Source organism: Phyllostomus hastatus, unplaced genomic scaffold (genome assembly GCF_019186645.2).
Source record: "Phyllostomus hastatus isolate PE091 unplaced genomic scaffold, TTU_PhHast_1.1 phas_contig_477, whole genome shotgun sequence".
In the NCBI taxonomy this organism is placed as follows: Eukaryota; Metazoa; Chordata; class Mammalia; order Chiroptera; family Phyllostomidae; genus Phyllostomus; species Phyllostomus hastatus.
In genome coordinates this window covers 3,576,972-3,599,322 of record NW_025333889.1, presented here as the reverse complement: position 1 = coordinate 3,599,322, position 22,351 = coordinate 3,576,972, and the positions used below count along the sequence as shown (strand labels likewise).

The 22,351-nt window shown below is 58.5% G+C and overlaps 1 protein-coding gene across 1 annotated transcript in view; it reads left to right on the top strand.

Annotated features, from left to right (window-relative positions):
• The window catches only part of TRPM8 (transient receptor potential cation channel subfamily M member 8), a 54,464-nt gene that overhangs the window by 17,960 nt on the left and 14,153 nt on the right, over positions 1-22,351 (top strand). The window contains exons 9-20 of the mRNA XM_045845727.1: positions 96-198; positions 1,556-1,674; positions 5,913-6,203; positions 7,721-7,816; positions 8,633-8,762; positions 10,189-10,334; positions 11,438-11,550; positions 11,965-12,181; positions 14,185-14,276; positions 16,060-16,201; positions 17,268-17,439; positions 19,334-19,511. Of these exons, the coding sequence (XP_045701683.1) occupies positions 96-198; positions 1,556-1,674; positions 5,913-6,203; positions 7,721-7,816; positions 8,633-8,762; positions 10,189-10,334; positions 11,438-11,550; positions 11,965-12,181; positions 14,185-14,276; positions 16,060-16,201; positions 17,268-17,439; positions 19,334-19,511 (1,799 nt within the window). The remainder of the gene's footprint in view (positions 1-95; positions 199-1,555; positions 1,675-5,912; positions 6,204-7,720; positions 7,817-8,632; positions 8,763-10,188; positions 10,335-11,437; positions 11,551-11,964; positions 12,182-14,184; positions 14,277-16,059; positions 16,202-17,267; positions 17,440-19,333; positions 19,512-22,351) is intronic.

Here is a 22,351-nt window from a genome sequence, read left to right as displayed (position 1 = left end):
GTTTTTTTAGACAAAGTGGAATAAAAGATTTCTCTCCCAAAGAGTGGACTTGATGCTCCCGACATCCCTGACAGCTGCTCTTTAAATGTCGCCAGCTCAAAGAGATCCTCGAAAGCTCTCACCTGTTAACGGTCATCAAGATGGAAGAAGCCGGGGACGAGATCGTGAGCAACGCCATCTCCTACGCCCTGTACAAAGGTGAGTGGGGCCGCCGCTCTGCAGGCTCCGGCTCTGTGTCGCTTCCCGGGACGTGCACTCATGTTTTCAGTGGCTTTATTGCAATAGAACCTCGTACTTCATTTTGATTATTACAGATTAGCAGTCAGAGTTAACTACCGTCGACCTCCTGAGCTAAATCTCCTTGGTCATATGTTTTTAATAGAACAAAAAAATTTTTTAAAGAATATTTATTTTATTTTTATTTATCTTATTTTTATTTATTTTTGGAGCCAGGGGAAAGGAAGGAGAAAGAGAGGGGGGAGAAACATCAATGTGTGGTTGCCTCTCACGAGCCCCTTACTGGGGATCTGGCCCGCAACCCAGGCATGTGCCCTGACTGGGAACTGAACCAGCGACCCTGTGGTTCGCAGTCCATGCTCGATCCACTGAGCCGCACCAGCCAGGCAGAGCAGAAATGTTTATGTCATTAAAGTACTAGTCACATTCGATCCCAGGGCTCTCGGAGGCCTGTCTCTACCGCTGGTCTCAACATCTTTCTCTCCTCTAGAATGTGATAGGGCCACGGGCGTTTGTCCTGTGTGAGTACGCACACGCACAGTTCACGCACACACTTCACCCATGTCGTCGATTCTGCACCGGTTTCAGGGTTTACAGATCTCCCAAGGCTTAGCAGTGAGGCTCAGGGTAAAACGCCCCACCTGTGACCTCTGGTGTCTTAGAACTCCGTCCAGGCGCCTGTCGCCTGAAGGAGACGGAACCTGGGCGGAGACTGGCGCGCGCTGAGCTGCCTGATCGCGGATGGAGGGCGCGCGGAGCAGGGCGGGGTGCGTGGGAAGTGCCACGCAGACATCTGCTGTTTATTGGGGTCATCCTGATTGTGCCTGCTGGAAGTTTGGCTGGAAGAATGTCTGTTATAGTGGGGTCGTGTCTGCAGACAAACAGATCGGAATCCATGAGCTGTGGGAAGGACAAGGAGAACGTTTTTGTAATAGGAGTCATTATTTCCTAGAGGTAGATGCAGCATGTCAGATACGGTTCTTGAAATACAGTGTTTATGGGCCCTGAGTCTGTGGAAAAAAATACCAGTATACCATAGTTACATGGTTAGGCCGTGAAGGGGAATGATACTAGTATCTGCTGGACTGAGCCTCATCATGCACGGTGGGACACACAGAATATTGGGGAGAACGAGTGAAGCGAAAGCAAAGGGACACTCGTGAGGGTCAGCTCCCAAGACAGCGTGCTCAGAACCCCTGGGACAGGTGCCTTTGTCGTAAGGTCCCACAGGGTGGTGCTGACCCTCTTCCTTTGGGCCTGGGATGAGCCTACCCCTTCCGTCCCCGCCCCCCCCACCCCCTTTCCCCGCCCCTTGCAGCCTTTAGCACCAACGAGCAAGACAAGGATAACTGGAACGGGCAGCTGAAGCTGCTGCTGGAGTGGAACCAGCTGGACCTGGCCAGCGAGGAGATCTTCACCAACGACCGCCGCTGGGAGGCAAGTACGCGCCCTCCTGGGTCACCCGGGCGGCGTCAGGTCTGCCCACTGCTCGCGAGCTCTCTGGGACTGAGTCTTGTAAAGGGCTGGTCCGTCCTGGTCCATTCCGGCCGGTCTGTGCTGCCGAGCCTCCCCGCCCTCTGCGGCGGTGGTGCGGGACGGTAACGCTGACTTACGAGGGGTGCTGCTGCGCAGGGATCACACAGCAAGCGCTCGTGGAAGAACGTCTCAGTGCGCATGGGCAGCCCTAGGCCACACCGCCAGGGCTGGGCGGGCCTTGGGGGGCGCCCTGGGGGTGGAGGCGCGGAGCTCCTGGGAGCGGGTGGGCGGAGAATGGGGGGAACCTCTGCTGCCTGACCGCCACGGGCATCCGAAGTAGATCAACTGAAAGTGGAGGCAGCAGCACCCCTGCTCCTTGCTGCTGGTCTGCCCAGCCGCGCTCCAGCGGGCGGGAACATGGCCAGGAGCGAGGTGTATGCGCGGGGGGTGGGGGGGTGGGGGGTGGGGGGTGGAGGCACCACGTGATCAGAGACGCGCAGTGATCAGAGACGCGCAGTGATCAGAGACGCGCAGTGATCAGAGACGCCCAGTGAGCGTCTTAGAGCTGCGAGACCACGCTCCCAGCCCACACGGAAGCCTCGCTCCCCCAAGAAACGACTTTTTCCAGCAGAGCGCCGTTTCTCCTCATTCTCAGTTTAATCACAGTGAGAACACCGCCCTCGCCAGCAGCGTCCTCCCGCGCGGGCCACAGACCTTCAATCGGCCTCGGGGGCTCGGTTCCCCAGGGACAGTCACCGGCCGTCCCACTGGGACCGGCGAGGCCGTGCTTGTCTTTGCTTTCAGCTCTCCCGAACTGACCTGAGTCCTCAGCGAGCGGCGAGGCCTTCCTTAGCTCCATGCGCGCGTGCAGAGCCGTGCAGGCCCGCGCGTATCACGGCAGCGGTCGTCCCCCGCGGCCAGCTGGGCTGGGAAGGCACCCTCAGGCCTACCGTCATCTCGCCAGTGGCGACAACTTGATGTATGTCGGCCCGTGATCGGTTTTAATCACAGAAGGCAGACGGAGTCACGGCTTGGGGGTCTGTAAAGGATCGATTCTTGCAGCACGTGTTGTCTCGTGTTTGCATTTAGTGTGTGCGCCGCGGCGCACGGCAAAGCGTTTGTGCGTGGAGGGGAAGTAGCATTGTAAGACGATGCTGTTAGTGGATTCATAAAGGGACGCCTGCGTGTGCAGTGGTCTGCTTACGTCCGATCGGAGGGTACGGATAAACATAGGCTCCGGCACGTATCCAACGGCACCTCTGGTTTTATTAACTCGGCCCCAGACAGTGGAGGGCAGAGGGCACAGAGGTGAAGTGTCGGGACAGGCTCCGGAGGTGGCCGCTCGGCTGATCCTTCCCCTCCCCCTGGGCCCCCACCCCCTGGGACAGAGGCCTGCCTGAGCCTGCCCGTGCTGGCTCGCAGGAGCTGACTGCTACAGTGTTAGAGATTTTTGTGAGTCGGTCGTTAAATACCATCATTATTAAACACTCCACTACGTGCCCTTACTGTAGAACGAAATACACTTTATTAAGAAAACAAAGGTAATCAATCATCAAATTGCATCCCTTCCTAATGGTTTTGCTGCACTTGATGCCGTCTGTATTTCTGTCCGTGGTCTCTGCCTGCTGGCCACACCCCGAATGCCGTGCTGCCTGGGGGCTGGGACTGTTTTCGGTTCTGCCTCGGATGTGGTTCCACGAGCAGCTGGGCGTCAGCCACAGCCGGGGCGCATGCACCACGGGCATCGGAAGGGCTATGCAGCCGGGGCCCCGGTGTCCTCCCAGAGGGCTGGTCGCTGAGCCCCGACCAGCACGCCACCGCTCATCTGAGGTAGTGGTCCCCTCCCCCCGGGTGGCTGCGATGAGTAGGTGGGATGATGTCTCTGTGGTGCTTGAGGCCTTGGCTCCCACTGAGCACTGTACGAGCGTTTGCTTGAAGACACGCCAAAATCGTTGGGATAGCGGTGACATCGGGGTGACCTGCGCAGAGCAGCTCCATTGTGCCTCTGTCCTTGCCCCTCACACTGACCCGGAGTGAGGGTCACCTCCCTTTGCTGGGTCACGAGCCAGGGATCCACGGGGACCCCAGGAGGGGGAGGAACGGAGGCTCTTTTGAGGGCCGCTCTGAACTTGAATTTCTGAAAGCACCTTGGCCCATGTTACCCCGTTTCGTCCCCACAAGCACCCGTCCCCCAGCAGAACAGACTGCGCCTCAGGGATGGCCTCGACCCGGGTCGCACACCTGGGTGATGGGAGCGGTGGGTCTGGACACTCAGATGTGTCTGAGTGGGAAGCTGTCCTCTGCCCCTCGGGCCCGTGGCTCTCACAGCGTGGTCCCCGGGCCCGTGGCAGCTGGGGTGTGGCCCGGGAACCTGGCAGCAAGGCAAACGGTACGACCCGATCTCAGGCTCGTTAAAGGACGGGGTCAGAGGTGGGCCCCAGCACCCCGAGTTTTAGTGCCCGCGGTGCCTCTGACGGACGTCCATGCTGTCACGTGTGTGACCAGCGGACAGGCAGGTGCATTTAGGAGGACACGTGAGACTCTGGGCACAAGGGACACTCTCCCTGAGGACAGAGGAGAAAGGGCCGCTGCCCTCCTCAGGACGGCCGCCTCTTTCCCCCACCCCACCCCACCTGGAGCCTCCTGGGGGGGCCCCCAGGATCCTGGACGGGTTCCTCTCCAGGCAGCGTGTGGTCCCCAGGAGTCCAGCGCTGGACAGACATAGTGGCTGTGAAGGCTGCCCTTGGCGGGGGATGGGCACCTAAACCAGGGGCAGGTGAGTCCCATGGTTGGAGTGGGTGGGCGATGGCAGTGAGGGCGCTGGGCTCCTTGGGGACGGGGGTGGGTTGGGGTGGCACTCAGGCTCCGGAGGCAGCTGCCGCTTGGCCCCAGCCGATGGCTCTCCATGTTGTCTGAGCTTCCAGATTTTAATGCTGGAAATGTGGATTTCTGTGAGCCTTCTCATCTGGAACGTTGGCAACTGAATCAAAGTGTAGTAAATGCCGCGGGGGACAGACAGAAGGGGTCGGGGAGCTGTTCTGTTGCGGCCCGTGGACCACGGGCTTCTGTCTGAAGTGAACAGGACTGTTCCTCCGTTAAGGGAAACTTCTGCGGGGCAGGTTTTCTCAGCAGCCCAGAGCGTGGAGATAAAGACAAACGATAACGGCCGGGTGTTTCGGTGATTCGTCGTTACAGAACACGGTCAGACGCGCGCTTGGTGGCGTGTGGCCCGAGGGACAGCAGGACGACCCCTTGGCCCAGAGTGAGGCGTTGGCTGCTGGTGGCTCACGGTCGGTGTCCGCCGGAGACTTCAGAGATGGTGTGAGCCGTGTGTCCCCCACCCTGTGACCAGCTGCTCTGTCTGTGCCAGGCGCCGGGGTAAGGCCTTGACCGGCGCCATCCCGCGTGGGTGTCTGTATCTCCACTTTATGCCAGCCAGAGGCCAGGCCACACCCAGGCCGCATCTGGCGGACGTCAGGATCCTGCTGGCCCCTTCCCCTGTCTAGATGTTTGAACTACCATCCAATGTACTACAATCGCAAAGATACGTTTTATTCTTGAAACGGGAGCTCAAGGGAAGTTGAAGATAGTATTACTTCGTGGCTGGAAAAATTGGGTTGGCCAAAGAGTTCGCTTCGTTTTTTCCCTGTATGATGGCTCTAGTAGCATCTGGAACTTCATTGGAAACAATGTCGTTAGATTGTATTGTGACAGCGTCCTTATCAGCGTGAATTTTTGTGCAGCCATTCTAATTGAAGATGGAAGAAAATGTGCAACATTCTGAGCATAGTATGCTTTATTATTTCGAGAAAGGTAAAAATGCAACTGAAACAGAAAAAAAAGATTCGCGTAGTGGATGGAGAAGGTGCTGTGACTGAGAGCGGTTTGCGAAGTTTCGCGCTGGAGATTTCTTGCTGGACGCCCCAAGGTCAAGGTACACCAGCTGAAGTCGAGAGCAATCAAACTGGGACATTAACTGAGAACCATCAGTGTCCTATCTCGCGGGAGACAGCCGGCACACTCAGAATACCCAAATCAATAAAGTTACTGGTGGAAATGAAACACGTGTCTTTTATTTTACGGGAGCACACGCGCGGATGTTTTGGCCAGCCCGCCGCGGTGTGGCAGACAGAGAAGGGCCCGGTGTCCCGGTCAGTGGGGCCCCGGGCCTGAGCCCTCTCTCCACGCTCTCTCCTCAGTCCGCGGACCTGCGGGAGGTCATGTTCATGGCGCTCGTGAAGGACAGGCCCAAGTTCGTCCGCCTGTTCCTGGAGAACGGCCTGAACCTGCGGAGGTTCCTCACCAGCGACGTCCTCACCGAGCTGTTCTCCAACCACTTCAGCACGCTGGTCTACCGGAACCTGCAGATCGCCAAGAACTCCTACAACGACGCCCTCCTCACCTTCGTCTGGAAGCTGGTGGCCAACTTCCGAAGAGGCTTCCGGAAGGAAGACAGGAACAGCAGGGACGAGACGGACGTGGACCTCCACGTAGGTACCCGGGGAGCGGGCTGCCTGGCTCCTCTCCTCTGCTGAGCCTCCCTTCCAGAGGGTGTCTCTGCCCCCGCCTCTCCCACTCCCTACCTCGTTGCCATAAAGGAGCAAAGGCATCGGCTTCCTAATTTTTTTCTGCTGCCTTTACTTAAGATGAGTCTCTGTGGTGCATTTTCTGGCGTCCGCTTTGTGCTCTGTGCATAAGGCAACTTGTTGCAATTTGCCTTGATTGCAGAGCTTGGAATGGTGTACGCCCTTTCGGAAGCGTCTGTGGGGGCGTGGGGGGGCATGAATGGCTGCCTGCTCGGGTCTCAGCCTTTTGGACGTGACCTGCCTAAAACTGCTCTCTGCTGGCCACGCGAAGGACTGGGGACGTTCTTTTGTGGGTAAAAGGGTAGCAGGTAGTTCCCAAAGGATAACCCAGGCTCCCCGGGAGAGGTCTCTGTGAATGCACCACCCGTATTCTCTAGGCCCTCCTGTCTTAAGGACTCGCAGGCCCAGGTCCCAGCCGCTGGCACCTGCAGCTCTTGGCTGACGGTTGGCTCTGCTCCCAGCCCCATGCCCGCTCCCCGCGCGGACAGGTAGTTCTGAGGCACGTATTCGACGCGGATTCCTAGGGCTGCCCAGCTGGACCGATCTCTGGCTAACCACCGGGACAGCTTGTTGACAACGCACCTTAATTGGTTCTTTCTTTTCGGCTTTCAGTTCCTCAGTCTCCCATTGCTTTTTCTGGGATCACCTCTCCAATAAACTACTTGTCTCAGGATTGCTTCTGGGGAAACTGGGATTCCTTTCGTGATTCCTTTGTGATTCTAGGATTTTAATCTGCTTGTGTGTATTGCAAAAACCAACGTGACTTGGTGCTTGGAAGAATCAGAAGTGCTTAGAAAGCTTCTCTCTGTCACTATTTCTGTTAAAACCTTCTGCCGTGTCCATAGCGGTGCCTGAACTAGTGTGGACCTTGGCAGAACCTAGATCCAGAAAAACAGACATTGAGTGGCTTCCCCTGGAATGCGTGGGGTGCTGAGTAGGGGCAGGGACTCTAATGGGTGTGTGAGGAATCGAAACTGCAAGGAGGTAAAAACCATTGCTTCATGCAGTGGTAATTGAACATAAACTACAGCAAAGTTAGCATGTAGTTGGAACAGTTTTTCTCGATGAGAAATGAGTTTCTATGAGGGAGCTGCTTTCTCTTTAGCTGTCAGAGTCATTCCGTTTTTACGTCGTTCTCAGCACCGTTGCCCCACGACCCCTCTCCGTCCAGTGTTACGTTGTCTGTTGTGACAGAGACAAGGTGTTGTGTCAGATCGCGCCGCCGGGTGAGCCTCGGAGCTGAGACTCACATCCTGGTGCTGGGAGGACGGCCTCACCCACCCAGTTCCGGAGCCTCTGCACGGGTGGGGGGGGCAGCTCTGTCCCAGGGGCTGCACCCCAACCCCGTTTTCACTCGGGGAGCTTTGCAGCCAAAGGGACGCCCCCTGGCCCTCGCTGACCGCACGCTCTCACCCTCCCAGGACGTGTCTCCGATCACGCGGCACCCCCTGCAAGCGCTCTTTATCTGGGCCATCCTGCAGAACAAGAGGGAGCTCTCCAAAGTCATCTGGGAGCAGGTGAGCGTGCAGGCCACGCCCAACGTGTGTGTGCGCTCTGCCGTGGTCGATCCGACCTCCTCCAGCCGCTCACGCCCACTCTAGCATGTCCTCCGTGGACTGGACGGCTGCTGTCCGGCAACAGCGTGTGGACGCGGGTGGGCTGGGGAGGAGAGGCCCCTGGAAGGGGGCGGTGCTTGGGGGAGGATCCAGGAGGCACCTGCTGCTCACCTGCTGCTCAGGTATGTATGTGTGTGTGTGGGGGGTGATCGTTGTCCACGTGGATGAGCTTTTAAGTCTAATTTCTGAAGTCAGTATGTGGCTTTATTGCATGATGGACAGGAAGGAGGGCCTGCCTGGACACCGTCTGCTGTGGGAAACTGACTGAGGTTTTTCTTTGCGGTTTCGCACCTAAGGATGTTTTGTGAGTGATTTATGGGGGTCGAAAAGAAGTGACTCTCCGTTTTCAGAGCATCGAATCGGGCACCGACTATCGAGCCCACCCACAGTCTTGCCCCACCCGCGTCGGGTTTCCCACGGCCCGATCCGTGGCCCCCTTTGAACTGTGAGCGTTGACGCTGGGTGGTCGGACCCCTCATGTCACAGTCGTGCTGTCCTTGCCGGTGGCACTCACCCCGCTGTTTTCCTCGGATATGCTGGTTTCATGTCCTAGTCTATTTTATGCACATCGCATGCTTTGCTCCGAATCGTGATGAGCGGTTCAGATTTCGCCATTTCTGCCTTTGCCACGAGTTCGCCCCTGCCGGACATCGGTGTTGACCCGACCGCCCCCAGCAACCGTGCATGAGCCCTGACGCTCCTCTGTTCTCCCGCCAGACCAGGGGCTGCACGCTGGCGGCCCTGGGGGCCAGCAAGCTCCTGAAGACCCTGGCCAAGGTGAAGAACGACATCAACGCCGCGGGGGAGTCCGAGGAGCTGGCCAACGAGTACGAGACCCGTGCGGTGGGTAAGCCTCCCAGGCTGGGCGTCCCTCGGGCGCAGGTACGCCAGGGGCCCGTGTGTCGTGGCAGAAGCCACAGGCCCCCCCCGATCCTGGTGCTTGCTGACTTTTCCAAGGATGCAAGTGGGCAATGTCGGGCTGTCTTCCTCTCCAGGTCCAGGTCAGGGTAACTCAGCACCACAGGGAGGGGTGGTGTGTGGTGTCTGGGGGGCTATCAAGGAACTGTGACAGGTCTGAGGTTTCACCTGTCTTGCAAGTCATCCAGTTACCTTGCCAGTTTCATTCATTCAGACACACACACACACACACACACACACACACACGGTGTTAGGGCCCCAGACCCCTGGTTTACTACTCAGCAAAGGCAGCAGCCTGAGAAGCATCTCAGGTGGGCCGCCCAGGCCCTCACTGCCCTTCAGTGATGTGAACAGGGGCTGCCGCCGCCTGCCCTGCAGCTCCCCAAAGTCAGGGGGTACGGACCTCCTCCTGGGGCTGCAGGGGGGTGGGGGGTTGCAGCCCATGCTCCCCTCTGGGGTGACATTGCACGGTGCCTGGAATAAGGTGGGGGCGGGGGACGGTGCTGAGCACTGCTCTCCGGGGATGTATGTCCTGTTGGCTAGTCCGTGTCCCCGAGCAGAGCTTGTGCGTGACCTTGACTTGGGAGGCCCTGAGTGAGGTGGGAATGCGAGAAGCCCAGGACCCTCAGCCTCCGACAGCTGGGGGCTGCAGACCTGCCCAGCTGGCTCCTTTTCCAGCCGGGAGTTTCCAGTTTGCAGACGCAGTATGTCTATTGCTGTAACCAATGAAAACAGGCCTGCATTGGTTAAAAAAGAAAAGTGTCGGATGATTTCTTTTAAGATGCTAAATTACGTTAATTTCTGGCCACCTTGACTAGGCAGTGGCTTCCGATACTTTGCAAAATGTCCTCTAAGGATCTGCACGCTAGTCTCTTTGTCATTAGGTCTTGAAACACAAGCACACCCTTAGCGATGGATAGGTCAGTGTCGTGTTAGATCTTCCCGGCTTTTTTTTTGCACTGTGCCTTATCTGCAAAGAAACCTCGCCGGAAGAAAGCCCAGAATGTGAATGAGCCGGAGGGCTGCCCTGGGGAGGGTGGGGCAGAGGGCCTGGGTCCCCTCCCCGGTGGCTGAACCCCCCCAAAGTGGGGGGACTCCCGGCGCTCCGCGTGGCACGCTCAGTGTGCTTCTCCGGACACGTGCTGCTCGGGCCGCCGGGCTGGGGACGGTGTGCGAGAGGCAGGCACCTGTGTTGGGTGTGGTGCCAGCGTTCGCTAGGCTTTTTGCAAGGCGGGTGCTTACCCCCTGGGTTTTCTCGAAGTCGGGCATGGTTGGGGGTGGGGGAGGGCGGGTCCTGGCCAGCAGCCTCAGCTCCTCTCTCTCTGGGGCCCGTGCGGCGGCGGCGGCGACGGCAGAGCTGTTCACCGAGTGCTACAGCAGCGACGAGGAGCTGGCCGAGCAGCTGCTGGTGTACTCCTGCGAGGCCTGGGGCGGGAGCAACTGCCTGGAGCTGGCGGTGGAGGCCACGGACCAGCACTTCATCGCCCAGCCCGGGGTCCAGGTAGACAGCACGCAGTCACCTCCAGGAACGTGCCTTTGGCACTGTGCGTCAGGTGCTGTCGGCGACCCTAGAAACCGTAGTGGTGACAGGGAAGCTCACCTGCAGTGTGAACGCCGTGGCAGGAGACGGTGGGGATGGTACGGGGCCGGGCAACGCACAGGCGTCGGGGGAGGCCTTTGCGTCGGGAGGTGGTGCCGGAGGCAGCAGCGTGTCTGCAAAGCAGTTGGGGCGGTGCCCACTGCCGGCTGGGTCTGCAGGCCCCGGACCCCTAGCCAGGTGCGTGGGCTGGGCCTGGTTCCACGGGCCCCTGGGCCTTGGTTCCTCACCTGCAAAGTGGGCACAGGACGGGTGACGTGGGAGGGGCGCAGTGAGGGCTCCACGTGGTGATGAGTGGAAGGGGCTGGCCCTGCGTCAGCGGTGGCTGTCACCGTAGTGTCCCCAGTCCTGGCGATGACCGTGGAGAGACTGGTACAACACGGGGAAAGCCAGCAGGGAGCTTCTCTGGGCTGAGTTACTACTGCCAGGTGTGCCCAGGTGTCTCAGGTCGCTGAGCCGGGGTGTTCCTCCCCAAATCCCGATGGGAGGGGCCTGGGTGTGTGTGTGGGGTCCAGGAGAGACAGACGGTCCACCACGTGTCTGCCCCACGCAGGCTCACGTTCACCTCCACAGTGCGCGCCCAGGTGACCCTCACCGCAGGGGTCCGGAGCTCAGACAGGTTCTGGAACATTCTCTGGCTCGCACTGCTAGCAAGTAGCAGGACCAGGGTTTGAGTCCATGCCCATCACCTGTTCTATGGGCTATACCGTGCAGCCAATAATTAGCACCGAGTTTGTGAAAACGATCGTTGGGGACCGCAGCTACGCTGGAGTGAGCGGCAGCAGCCGTGAAGCGCATCTCACCGGAGAGGGCCCCAGTAAGGGGAGCGCTGAGAGTCAGGCAGAATTTCCAGTCGTCCCAGGCCCTTGGAGTCCGGGCGACTCATGCAGACGGAGAGGAACCTGGCTTCCTCTGGGGAGGTGCGAGGGCCGGGAGCAGAGGTTTGCGTGCCACCCTGCACGTTGCTGCATTAATGCGGCCATGTGCTTGGTCTCTGTTCCCTGCAGAATTTCCTCTCCAAGCAGTGGTACGGGGAGATCTCCCGGGACACCAAGAACTGGAAGATTATCCTCTGTCTGTTTCTCATACCCTTGGCCGGTTGCGGCTTTGTATCCTTTAGGTAGGAAACTAGGGCACATCAGCGTGTGTGCGTGTGTGTGTGCATGCGAGTACAGGTGTGTGCAGGTATGCATGTGTGTGCGAGTGTGTGTTCCTGTGCACAGGGCGAAGGCCTGGAACTTGGGGTGTTTGCCCCACCGCCTGCAATCAGGTCCAGGATCCTCTCTGGCTTTCCCTGGGTTCGATTCCAATCAGGTGGAGGCGGGGCCCTGACCCCACTCCTGTGGGCAGAACTCGGATTTGCTAACCACAAAATGCCAGGGGCTGACCTTTGGCTGGTCGGTGTCCGAACACAGTCGGACGCCCCGCCCCAGCCGTGGGGCCGGGTCCACCTGTGTGTGCCCAGAGGGAGGGCCGTGGCCTGTGCCTCGGCGTTCATTGGCCGGGACGGCGAGGACGCTGTTGCCCTGTCCAGGAAGAAGCCGGGCGACAGGCCCAGGTCGGTGCTGTGGCACTACGTGGCCTTCTTCACGTCCCCCTTCGTGGTCTTCTCCTGGAACGTGGTCTTCTACATCGCCTTCCTGCTGCTCTTCGCCTACGTGCTGCTCATGGACTTCCACCCGGTGCCGCGGCCGCCCGAGCTGGTCCTCTACGTGCTGGTCTTCGTCCTGTTCTGTGACGAAGTGAGGCAGGTAGGACGGCCCTCCCTCCCTGGGCGCTGTCCTCCTTGCACCCCGAGGCGCGGAGGCTGCTCCTGAGGTCCCCGAGTCGTGGTTTTCCCAGACACCTGTTCTCGTGAGGGGGAAGCCCACCCCCTTTCAGCATCTTGGCGCCCCCGGCGGATCTCTCGGCAGCCAAAGCTCTCTCTTTGGTCTCTAACTCGCGTTCACAGAGGAGGAGCAATTCCTCAGCGTCCTGAGCGGGCTCAGAGAGCACCTTGGCCTTGGGCTGTAAACCCGCTCCCTCATCAGGAGGCGACAGGGTGAATGGCAGGGGGTGGGAGGGCTCCCAGCTCAGCGCATCCGTATGCCTGGTGTGTGGCAGTGACCGTGTTGTGTTGGAAGGTCGTAGAAGTCTCTGTGGATTTCAGCGAGTTTGTGTGAATTATTCACAGTGCTTCCCTGAAGTTTCTTGGGATCTGCATTTTTTTTTTTTTTTTTTTGCGTCCTTTCTCCACGCCGTGGCCGGTGCTCAGCTCCCAATTGTTGACGCGTGAATTCCAGCGCTGAAGGGCGGTGCTGTCCCTGCACCACCAGAAAACGGGGCCCCAGGAAACCCTGCCGTACCCGGCAGTTTTCAGATTACGGGAACCGCGGGGGCTCTCGCTTCCCGTGTCCCTTTGGAGCCCAGACACAGGGTCACATCCACTCGACACACGTGGCCTCGGTGCTGGCAGCTCACGAGACACTGCGTCCGGTGCCGCGGGCGTTTGCAGGGAGGAAGGGCGTGGGTCTCGGGCTCACCAAGTCGCTGCCTGGGAGAGCGGTCTTACGTCATCGGTTTCCACGACCGTGTCAGCTCTGACTGCGTTTGTTCCCCCCTACAGCTTTGTCCAAGTGCCACTGCCCCTTCCTTTCGGAAGTTGCTTTTGCATGGGCATTTGGGACTCGGCCAGGTCGAGGATTAAGGCGAGGGTGTGGGTTCAGGCTTCGGGTTCGGCCGGAGGGTTAGGAGCTTGGTCCGCAGGGCCGCCCGGCCCTTTGAGCAGAACACAGCCTGGAAGAGCCTTGTCATGCCGGGAACCCGACACTCGGGGGCGCTGTTTCTCTACGTGTCTGCAGGCTCCTGCGAGCTGCGGAATCCGCGGTCTGGCTGGGTCCCTCCGACAGTTCTGCCGGCCGGCTGGGTGCAGTCCTGACGAACCTCATCCACACTTGTTAGAACAATGCAAACCCAGGATGTTACTGTTTTTTAGATTGTGTCCGGGTATCAGAAAATATGCCCTATGTATTCCCATGTGCCCGGGACCAGGAGCAGACCTCGGTCTGCTAAAAAGGAATTTTAAACCAAGGCGGACAGTAAGCTCTAAAATCATCGTTAAAGAACTCCTGGGCCCACTGAATGGGTGGTGGACGGTTATTTAAAATAAGTTCCGCCCCCTTTGTGGAGAGCACTGTGCGACCTTGGGGCCCTTTGACCCCCCAGCTCCCGACAGATGTGCTGAAATAGGGTCCTGGCACTTTATGGAATCAGCCCATCTCTGGCCTTCCGTCCAGAAAAGGGGCCTCTTTTCGGTTTTCTTTTCTGAATGTTTCCTCACTGCAGGGGTGCTCCGAGCCCCCAGAACGGATCTACTGAGGGGTTCTCTCGTCAGGCAGGCAGGCCGGCTGCTGGGGGGCTCGTGTGCACGGGCTGAGCCCGGCTGCACCACGGTACCTGGTGGTGTGGGGACCCCGCAGTCTGTCCCCACAGGGCTGTCCTTGCTCTCTGCGGGCTCAGCAGGAAGGAGACACAAGTCCCTGCTGTTGACTTGGTTAGCCACCCATGCATGAGGGACAGAACAGCCAGCATGCACCGCGCTTCCCAGGCCCCCCCCCCACCCCCCCAGGCGGCATGAGGCCTGTGTCCGGGCTCAGCGGGCCCATCACAGGCTCCGGAAGGATCCAGAAAAACAGGCACCGACGGGAGCAGGCCTGGGGGCGGCCGGCGCTGCCATGCGGCTCACGCCCTCCCCCCGCCCCTTTCCGCGCCGCAGTGGTACATGAACGGGGTCGGCTACTTCACCAACCTGTGGAACGTGCTGGACACGCTCGGCCTCTTCTACTTCATCGCGGGGATCGCCTTCCGGTAAGGGGTGCCCACGGCGTCCCCCCGTGTCGGGTGGTGTGGGCTCCTCCCAGAGGAAAAGGTGAAGGAGAGGTCTCTGATGTTCAAGGCCAAGAGAAGCCTGTCCCCAACCCCCCTCCCCCATCAGAGGCTGTTACGGAAGAAGAAGACGGCCGTCTCTGCTGCTGGGAGACGCAGCCAGCCGGCGTGCCCTTGTCCCTCCCCCGCCCCCCCCCCCCCCCCGGTGATCTGGGATGGCAGAGGGGCCCTTCACGGCTTCTCACCCGTGCTCGCAGACCTTGGGGAGAGGTGGTCAGGAACTGGGGGGAGCAGAGAACGAAGAGAACGTTCAACACCGCATGGCGTTCTCATTCCGGGCCGCACAAGCCTCAGAAGGGCCCTCAACTTCAACTTGAGGGCTGGTTACGGAGCCTGCCCCCCTCGTGACAAGCACATTTCCAGTCTAAAAGCGATCCCATGAGAAAAGCCAGTCTAGAGTGGCGGTCAAGGGCAACAAGCAATGCGCAGGCCTCAGGGTGGAGGAACTGGGGTCCGCCCAACACCGCGGCTCACGCTGCCCATGTCCGCACCCCTCCAGGCCTGCCTTCCCCACCTACGAGGGGGCCCCCAACGCCTGGAGTGTGTCTATGAAAATCATGCGTTCATTCTTACATGTTTACACGTCAGTCACCTTCAAAGTTCTCTCCATCCGATACAATGCACCCATCGAGGTGTTTTTTCCGCTGCTCTGAACAGTTTTTGAACTTGTCGATTTGGGTGGCTTCTGGCATTTTTGGGCAAAATGTTTCCTTCTGAGGACATTTTTCATCCATGGAAACAAACAACAAGCTCCTTGGGGCGACAGGCTGGATAGGGAGGGTGGGGCATGGGGGTCAGGCCGTTTTTGGTCAGAAACTGCTGAACGCTCAGCGCAGGGTGGGCAGGTGCGCTTGTAAATCATCCATCGTGAATTAAAAAAAAAACTTCACCGAAACCAAACACAGCCTCTCACAACAACGCCAGCTGGCCCACTAATAGAGATGGGTTCCTAGAACATGCCCCTAAAGAAGGGAGCCCGTCCTACAAAGGGGCCCGCCCTCTGGAAGATAATTCCAGTTTTTGGGTTCCCGCTTGTGGCTCCCAGGCAGAGCTCAGGGTTCCTTGTGAGCAGCACACAGAGATCCCTTTGCAGAGAAGCCTGCTGCTCTGCCTGTACACCCCCCAGTGGGCGCTCCCCCCTGCCATTTCAAGGGCGTAAAAACTCAATTTCCTCCTCCAGTAACCTCCTTTCCTGCTCGGGTTAAGGGCCCAGCATTGGAATCACGGTTGGAGGTGATTTCTCGAGCATCCCAGTTAAGAAAGTACAGGTGGTTTCCAATTCACACCTCAGCAGGTGGTTAGCTAATGACCTGCTCTGGTGGGAATGAGGTAAGTTCCATTGGGGGGGCCTGGGCTGGGGCGGGGGTGGGGCGAGCCAGCGAAGCCCCAGGAGCCAGGAAGGTGGCGATGATGTCATGGGGTCCGACAACAGTCTTGGAGGATGGAGGGCGGAAGTGGCCGGAACCTCTGCACATGGTTTTCTGTGACGCTCTGGCCTCTGCTGGGCGCCCCCCCCCGCCCCCGCCGAGAGCAGGAGACGGTGGCCTTTGGCCTTCAGCGACGGAGGGTGGGTGGCGTGCGAGGCCTGCTTCCGCGCACGCTCAGACACCTGACTCCCGGCTGTTTCTTCACTTTGGTCATTTAAAAAAAAACCCAACTTTGTCTTGTCAGGGTCTCACAAGTGCTGCGCCCCTTCTTTCCACAGGCTCCACCCCTCTAACAAAACCTCGCTGTATTCGGGACGCGTCATTTTCTGCCTGGATTACATTATATTCACGCTGAGGCTGGTCCACATTTTCACTGTCAGCAGGAACCTGGGGCCCAAGATCATAATGCTGCAGAGGATGGTGAGCACGATGGTGGCAATAGCCTCGGGGTCGACTTCCCTGCCACACCCGGAGTTCTCTCGGGGTTGACAGGAGGGTCCTCTGCAAGGGTGACCGCTGCAGTTCCCGTCAGTGGGGTTGGCTCGCCCTGTGCGCTGGCAGGCGGGACCCCTCCCAGGCTGAAATTGAACTTGAAGTGACCGCGGGGAGCAAACAGCATAATCCGGTGCATTGCTCCTGAAGTACTGACTCAGGTTTGACACGGCACCAAGTGCCTTCATGTGAGTCTTGACAGTGCACGGAGAGCAGTGGCAGGACGGGGACTCCGGCGCCCATTTCACAGATGGGGACAGTGGGTCCTGGGAGGTCACGGCGTTTGCCTGGGGATGTGCGGGGAGCGAGAGCCCCATGCGGGCTGGGGCAGCACTCTCACAGCCGTGCAGTGTAGGTAGAGGGGCAGCACCTGCGGCCCCTCCCACCGCGTAGCTGCGAGAGAACCACCCACGGGCGACGTGGCTCTGCCCAGCTTGTTTTCCAGATGCCCCGGATCTCTCCTGCCTCTGCCTGTAAGTCAGATGGGCATTTGGACGGGCTCTCCTCCGGAGCTTCCTTTCCAGCGCTGGGGCTCTCTGAGGCTGTGGTTTTTATTCAAAGCATATCTGAGGCCTCACATCACCGTGAAGTCATGTTATGGGTGCAGAAAAATCTCAAAAAAAAATATGAAAGCGTGCAATTCTTGTTTAATAAGGATGGCTTTGATTTTTCTCCAAAACACAACTAAGGGAGTAATTTGGGGGTTCAAAGGGTGTGGAGGTCCCTCCTTTGCTCTCAGGCTGGTCCCTTGTGCAGAAAGCTCCTAGCGCAGAGCTGGTCTGGCGACCAAACTGACATGAGTCAGTCGGCTTTAATTCTGGAAAGTAGAGTCCCCAGACCCAAAGGTGAGGATGGCCGTGTTTTTAGATGAGAGAGCGAACGCTGGGCGGCTTAGCGTCCCCGGGCCCCGGAGTCTCTGCTCTCTCCGCGGTCAGCGGAGCGGGCCCGCACCCTGGCACCGCCCTGACTCAGTGCTGGCGTCTTCCCTTGACAGCTGATCGACGTGTTCTTCTTCCTGTTCCTCTTCGCCGTGTGGATGATGGCCTTCGGCGTGGCCAGGCAAGGCATCCTGCGGCATAATGAGCACCGCTGGAGGTGGATATTCCGCTCGGTCATCTACGAGCCGTACCTGGCCATGTTCGGCCAGGTGCCCAGTGACGTGGACGGTGAGCCGGGCGTGGCCTGGGCGGGGACAGCGGGGCGGAGGCTGTCGCTTCCAGAGCCAGCCTCCGGGGCTCCCCGTTAGGACCCTCAGGGCTGTCTCGGAAGCACGTGGCCTGAGTTGGGCCGCCACCAGGGAGGGAACACTAACCCTGGAAAGTTCTATTTGCTCCTGAACAGAATTTTGTGTCCGCCTTGCCAGCGGGTGCCCACCATTTCTGCCTGTTGTTTTTAAACTTTAAAGAAAAATAGCATTTCTCATATATTCAGCAGCAATGTGGCTGTTGAGGTTGACAACCCTCGTGAGTTCAGAAATGAGTGTTGAGAGTTGTGCTCTCTGATATAACTGGGCGCCCACTTACTTAAAGACGAGCAATATTGGAAAGTTTGCGTTGGAACCTGGAAGTTAAACCTCCAACATCCACCCACTGCCAGCTGTTGTTTGGACGCAGGCTCCCGGTGGCACCGATGGCGTGGCCCGCCACTCCCAGGTCACGTCAGGGGAGGGTGCGGCACGTGCAGGCTGGCGTGAGCCCCGGTGAGCTAAGGCCTCTCCGTGATGCCCACAGTAGCCTGGGCTCGTCGCATCCCGTTCTGCCGGGGAAGAATCGCCCTGGAGCTTCCCTTGCCCCCCGAGGCCAGGTTCCCCAGCGCCCTGCTGGTCTCTCCCTCACCCCGGAGCCCTCAGGCCGTCTTCCGCCTTCTCCTGCTGAGCCTCTTTCCAGACCCGGGAAGCAGCTGTCTCTCCCCTCAGTCAGGGACAGGCACCCTGTTGTCATTACCCCCATCCGCCCACTGTGCTCGCCGCCTCCTCAGTGAGCGCGACTGGTCCTCGGGAGAGCCCCGCACGTGGTTCAGTGCCCCCTAGGGGCGGCCGCTCACAGTAACCTAAAGCGCAAGGGGCTCAGCGGGGCGCCCTGGGAAGTCACTCGCCTTCTCCGTGTCTCTCCGTTACGGCAAAATCAGCACTGCCCCACCCTCCCGGTGGGGCGGGGCACCCCTCACTCGCACGCAGACGAGGCCTCCAGCGCTGGGCGACTCTCAGAGGGCCAGGCGCCTCGGCCACTGCCGTCCCTGCGATGTCTCAGCGTGTCCCAACGAAAGCTCTCCCTCCTCCCCTCCAGATGCGGACTTCCTCCAAGGCCCCGGTTCTAGGGTCTGTCGCCGCCGTTCACACGGTTGTGCACATCAATGTCCTGTCCTGGACGCCCCCTGGGACTTCATCCTGTGTCCCATTCACCAGCTAGTGCTGATTTTCTGCTGACTTTGAGATCCAGCCACGTTTACCTTCCCCACCGCCGCCACTGAGCCGCCCTCATCACCTGCCTGCTTGGATCTCGGTGGCACCGGTCCCTGCGCCCCGCCCCGCCCCACCCCATTCCCTCCGGGTCCTTGTCCCGTGTGCCGCAGCCGGCGCGATGCTCTGATGGAGTCTGTCCTGCCTTAGGCAGACTGATGGCGCCTGAGGTTTCCAGTGGGCAGAGGGGAGACCTGCCTCCAGGGGGCGCTGTTCCGGGGAGCTGCCTCCGCTCCGCCCGCAGAGCCCACGTGCGCGTCCTTCCTCTCGCTTCTCGTGGGCTGAGCCTTTGGACTTGGGGGGTTGCTTCTCTGCCCATCCAAAGAGGCGGGCAGCTCCCCCAGGGCCAGAACCGCGTCCGCCTCGCCCTTCCTCGTACCTCCTGTCCTCGCGGAGTCCCCGGCTCGCACTAGCTGCTCGATAAACACTCGTTGAATGGGTGAACGTGTGACTCTAAGGCTTCACCCTGGGTGGATAAAGCGCCTTAGAACAGTGCCCGACACACCAAGCAGTCGCCGTTGTGTGTCCCCCCGGGGTGGCCCGGCACTGCCCCTGCAGGGGTCCTCACACGGGCTCTCGGTTGCCCACCCCCCTCCCGTCAGGTACCACCTACGACTTTGCGCACTGCACGTTCACGGGGAACGAGTCCAAGCCGCTGTGCGTGGAGCTGGACGAGCACAACCTGCCGCGCTTCCCCGAGTGGATCACCATCCCGCTGGTGTGCATCTACATGTTGTCCACCAACATCCTGCTGGTGAACCTGCTGGTCGCCATGTTCGGGTGCGTGCTGGGTCAGGCGCGTGCCCGTCCCTGCGGGGGGTGGGGCGGGGGTGGGGCGCGGGGGCGAGGCTAGAGGGACCTGGAGCAGAGCGCCGGAGGGCACCCTTGGGGAGCTTTCGCGAGAGCTTTGGGGGACAGGTGATCTGAAGTGGGCGGGGCCTCAAAGGGTCTATATTAAAAATACAACGCGTCCCTATGAGCTGTGCCGGAAGTTAACTTGACACCGGAGACTGGACCACCCTCTGGTGCATCCAGACTCTGGGTGTGTAACAACCGCTTAGTAACGTCCCCGAGTGCGGTGAGGTCAGTCTGACCTTGCCTCCAACGTTCTTGTTTTCCACGGAACGCAGGGGTCCTAGGATTCTAGGGCTCAAAGGACTCGGCCTTGATGCACTTGCTGCTTTAAGATTTTACGTTTGAATCCAAATAGAGTCAGATGAGTGCCTCCCCTTTGGGGCTCATGTCTACCGAGGCTGAGGGAGAGCGTGAGCGGTGGTCTGAAATATGTTCGTTGCCTTGGGCAATTCTTCTTGCTACATTTGGAAAATCGTGGTTTTTGTGTCCCCTCGCCCTCCTCAGGAGCGTTTCAGAGTCCCACGTGGTGGGAACACCTTCGTTTTATGCTGTGCCTTCAGGGCAGGTAGTCATTTGGAGTACGTGAATCCTGGCACAGGCAGGCAGACGCTTTGGCAACAGAACACAACTTGAAAATTATCTGTTAAGCTTTGAGGTGGAAGGAAGAGAGACCCTTGGATGGGGCCGGGTGGGGCACGTGCCTCTGGGGATGTCGCCCATCAGAGGGACTGGGCAGCGAGCGGTCACCAGGCTTTTGCGGGCGCAGAGAAGTCCTCGCATTGCAGCCTCGGGGACGTTCCTGACAGGTCACTGCTCTGCTGAGACTTGTGAAAGGGTTTCAGTCTTTCCCATAGGAGCCTGGTGAGGCGAGGTGGGGGGGGGGTTGGGGAAGTGCTGGTGGAGACGTGGGAGATTAAGGTGGTCTGGGGAGGATGCACAGCGAGGATGGTGGGCAGGGCTCGGGTACTGGGATACAGAGAACCTATTATGTCACGTGGTGGGTTTGCACATTTTCCTGTAGGTAGATTTCTGGGGTCCTGACACAGGCCTGTGGCACTCCCTTGGCTGTGCTGCTCTGGCGGCAGTAAATGAAATCGAGTCAGTCCTTCGAGAAATCAGTGCGGCAAGACCTCTGCTTGTCGCTTCCTGGTGGCTTTGAACCTGCTTTTTTTGATGCTGCAGAACAAGAGGGGGCCCAGGATGCGGGGAACACACTGACCTGCCCGCAGGGACACTGGGAGGGTGCAGAGAAGTCAGCGTCGCAGGGTCATGGACGGGCAGGGCTGGCTGGGGACAGCCTGCGGGTGGGCAGGGAGTAGCAGCAGGCGGCAAGCGCCTGGAATCTGAGGGCTTCAGGGGGGGTTCACCTGATTGCATCCTAGCCCCCGAGTCTCTCGTATCTCAGTTTCTTCTCCATTCTGCCGTGGTTTCGGCACCTACTTTTCCTTTGTGAATTTTCTGCAGACTTTTCATTCTGGTCTGTTGATCAAGCTTTCTATTTTGGTTTTTACTACCAAATGGCTTTAATTGCTGCCTAAAAACATAGCGTTTTAACATCTGCTGTACAAGCTTCCTCATTCTTCTTATTCAAACTTTCCTGGCTCGTCTTGCGTGTTTAATCATAGAAGGTGCCTCAGCCTCATCTTCTGAAATCCTTTCTCTTCCTTCTTCAAAAAAGAAAAAACCATTTGTGAATTTTATGATGATGATGTTAACTTTGTAGGAACATTTAGGGGAAGCTGGCGCTTTAAGAAAATCTCATCATCCAGAAAAAATGGTGTGACTCCCCATTTGTCCGCTCATGTGCAGTTTCTCCGTGAAGTTTTATGGTTTCGTTCATATGAACCTGGCGGGTTTTTGTTACATATTTTCTAGCCATTTTTGTTGTGAATGAGATATTTTTTCTAATATAGATATTTTTCAATAACCACTTTTTTGATGTGTAGGAAGGCTATTAAAGTTTTGCTCATTTATTTTGGAATAAGTCTCCTTACTGAATTCTTTTTATTCTCTTTTTTTTTTATCATGTCATGGGAGTTTCCTCCTATTTCTTATTTATTAAGCTCTTTTCTTCTTCTTTTTCCCCTAATCAGAAATGGATGTTGAATGTTGCCAGAAAGCTCTCCAGCAACTATTGAAATAATATTTTCCCTTTTGATCTGTGCTGGGTTATGAAAATGATGAATTATATAAATGTTCTCACTGTTCAGTCACCCTCTGTTCATCCTTTTCACATCCTGCTGCATCTCATTTAAGCGCAGCTATCTGAATCCTAAACATTTGTTATCTCTCGGTAACATTTTCAAGGTCAGCGAATTTCTGGAAGCTTGTCTCTCTGCGGGGGGCTCCCCTGCTTCCCCCTCCCCTCCCGCTCCCAGGCGGGGGTGCTCACATGGTCGGTTGTAGGTGACTGAGCTGTTATTGCTGCCAGTCTCCCGCCAGCCAGCAGGGGAGCTGAGGACACCAGCTGTCACAGGAGACGCAGAGCAGGGACCAGCACAGGACCTCTCGGGGGGAAGAGACTCGGACGGTCGGTGGTTGGCAGGGAGACCGAGGAAAATGGGGGTTGGTTGGGGCGGGCGGCAGCCCGGGTGGAGGGGTGGCCGCCGAGCTGCTCCGGGTGTCGGGCTTACCGAGGAGGGTGCGTGGGCCGGATGACGAGTCAGCGACTCCTTGACGGAAAGCGAAAGCCGTGTCTAAAGAGCATAAACATTGCTTCGGCAGCACTCAGTTTCAGCCAGAACCCTCCTGTCGCTTTGGCTTAG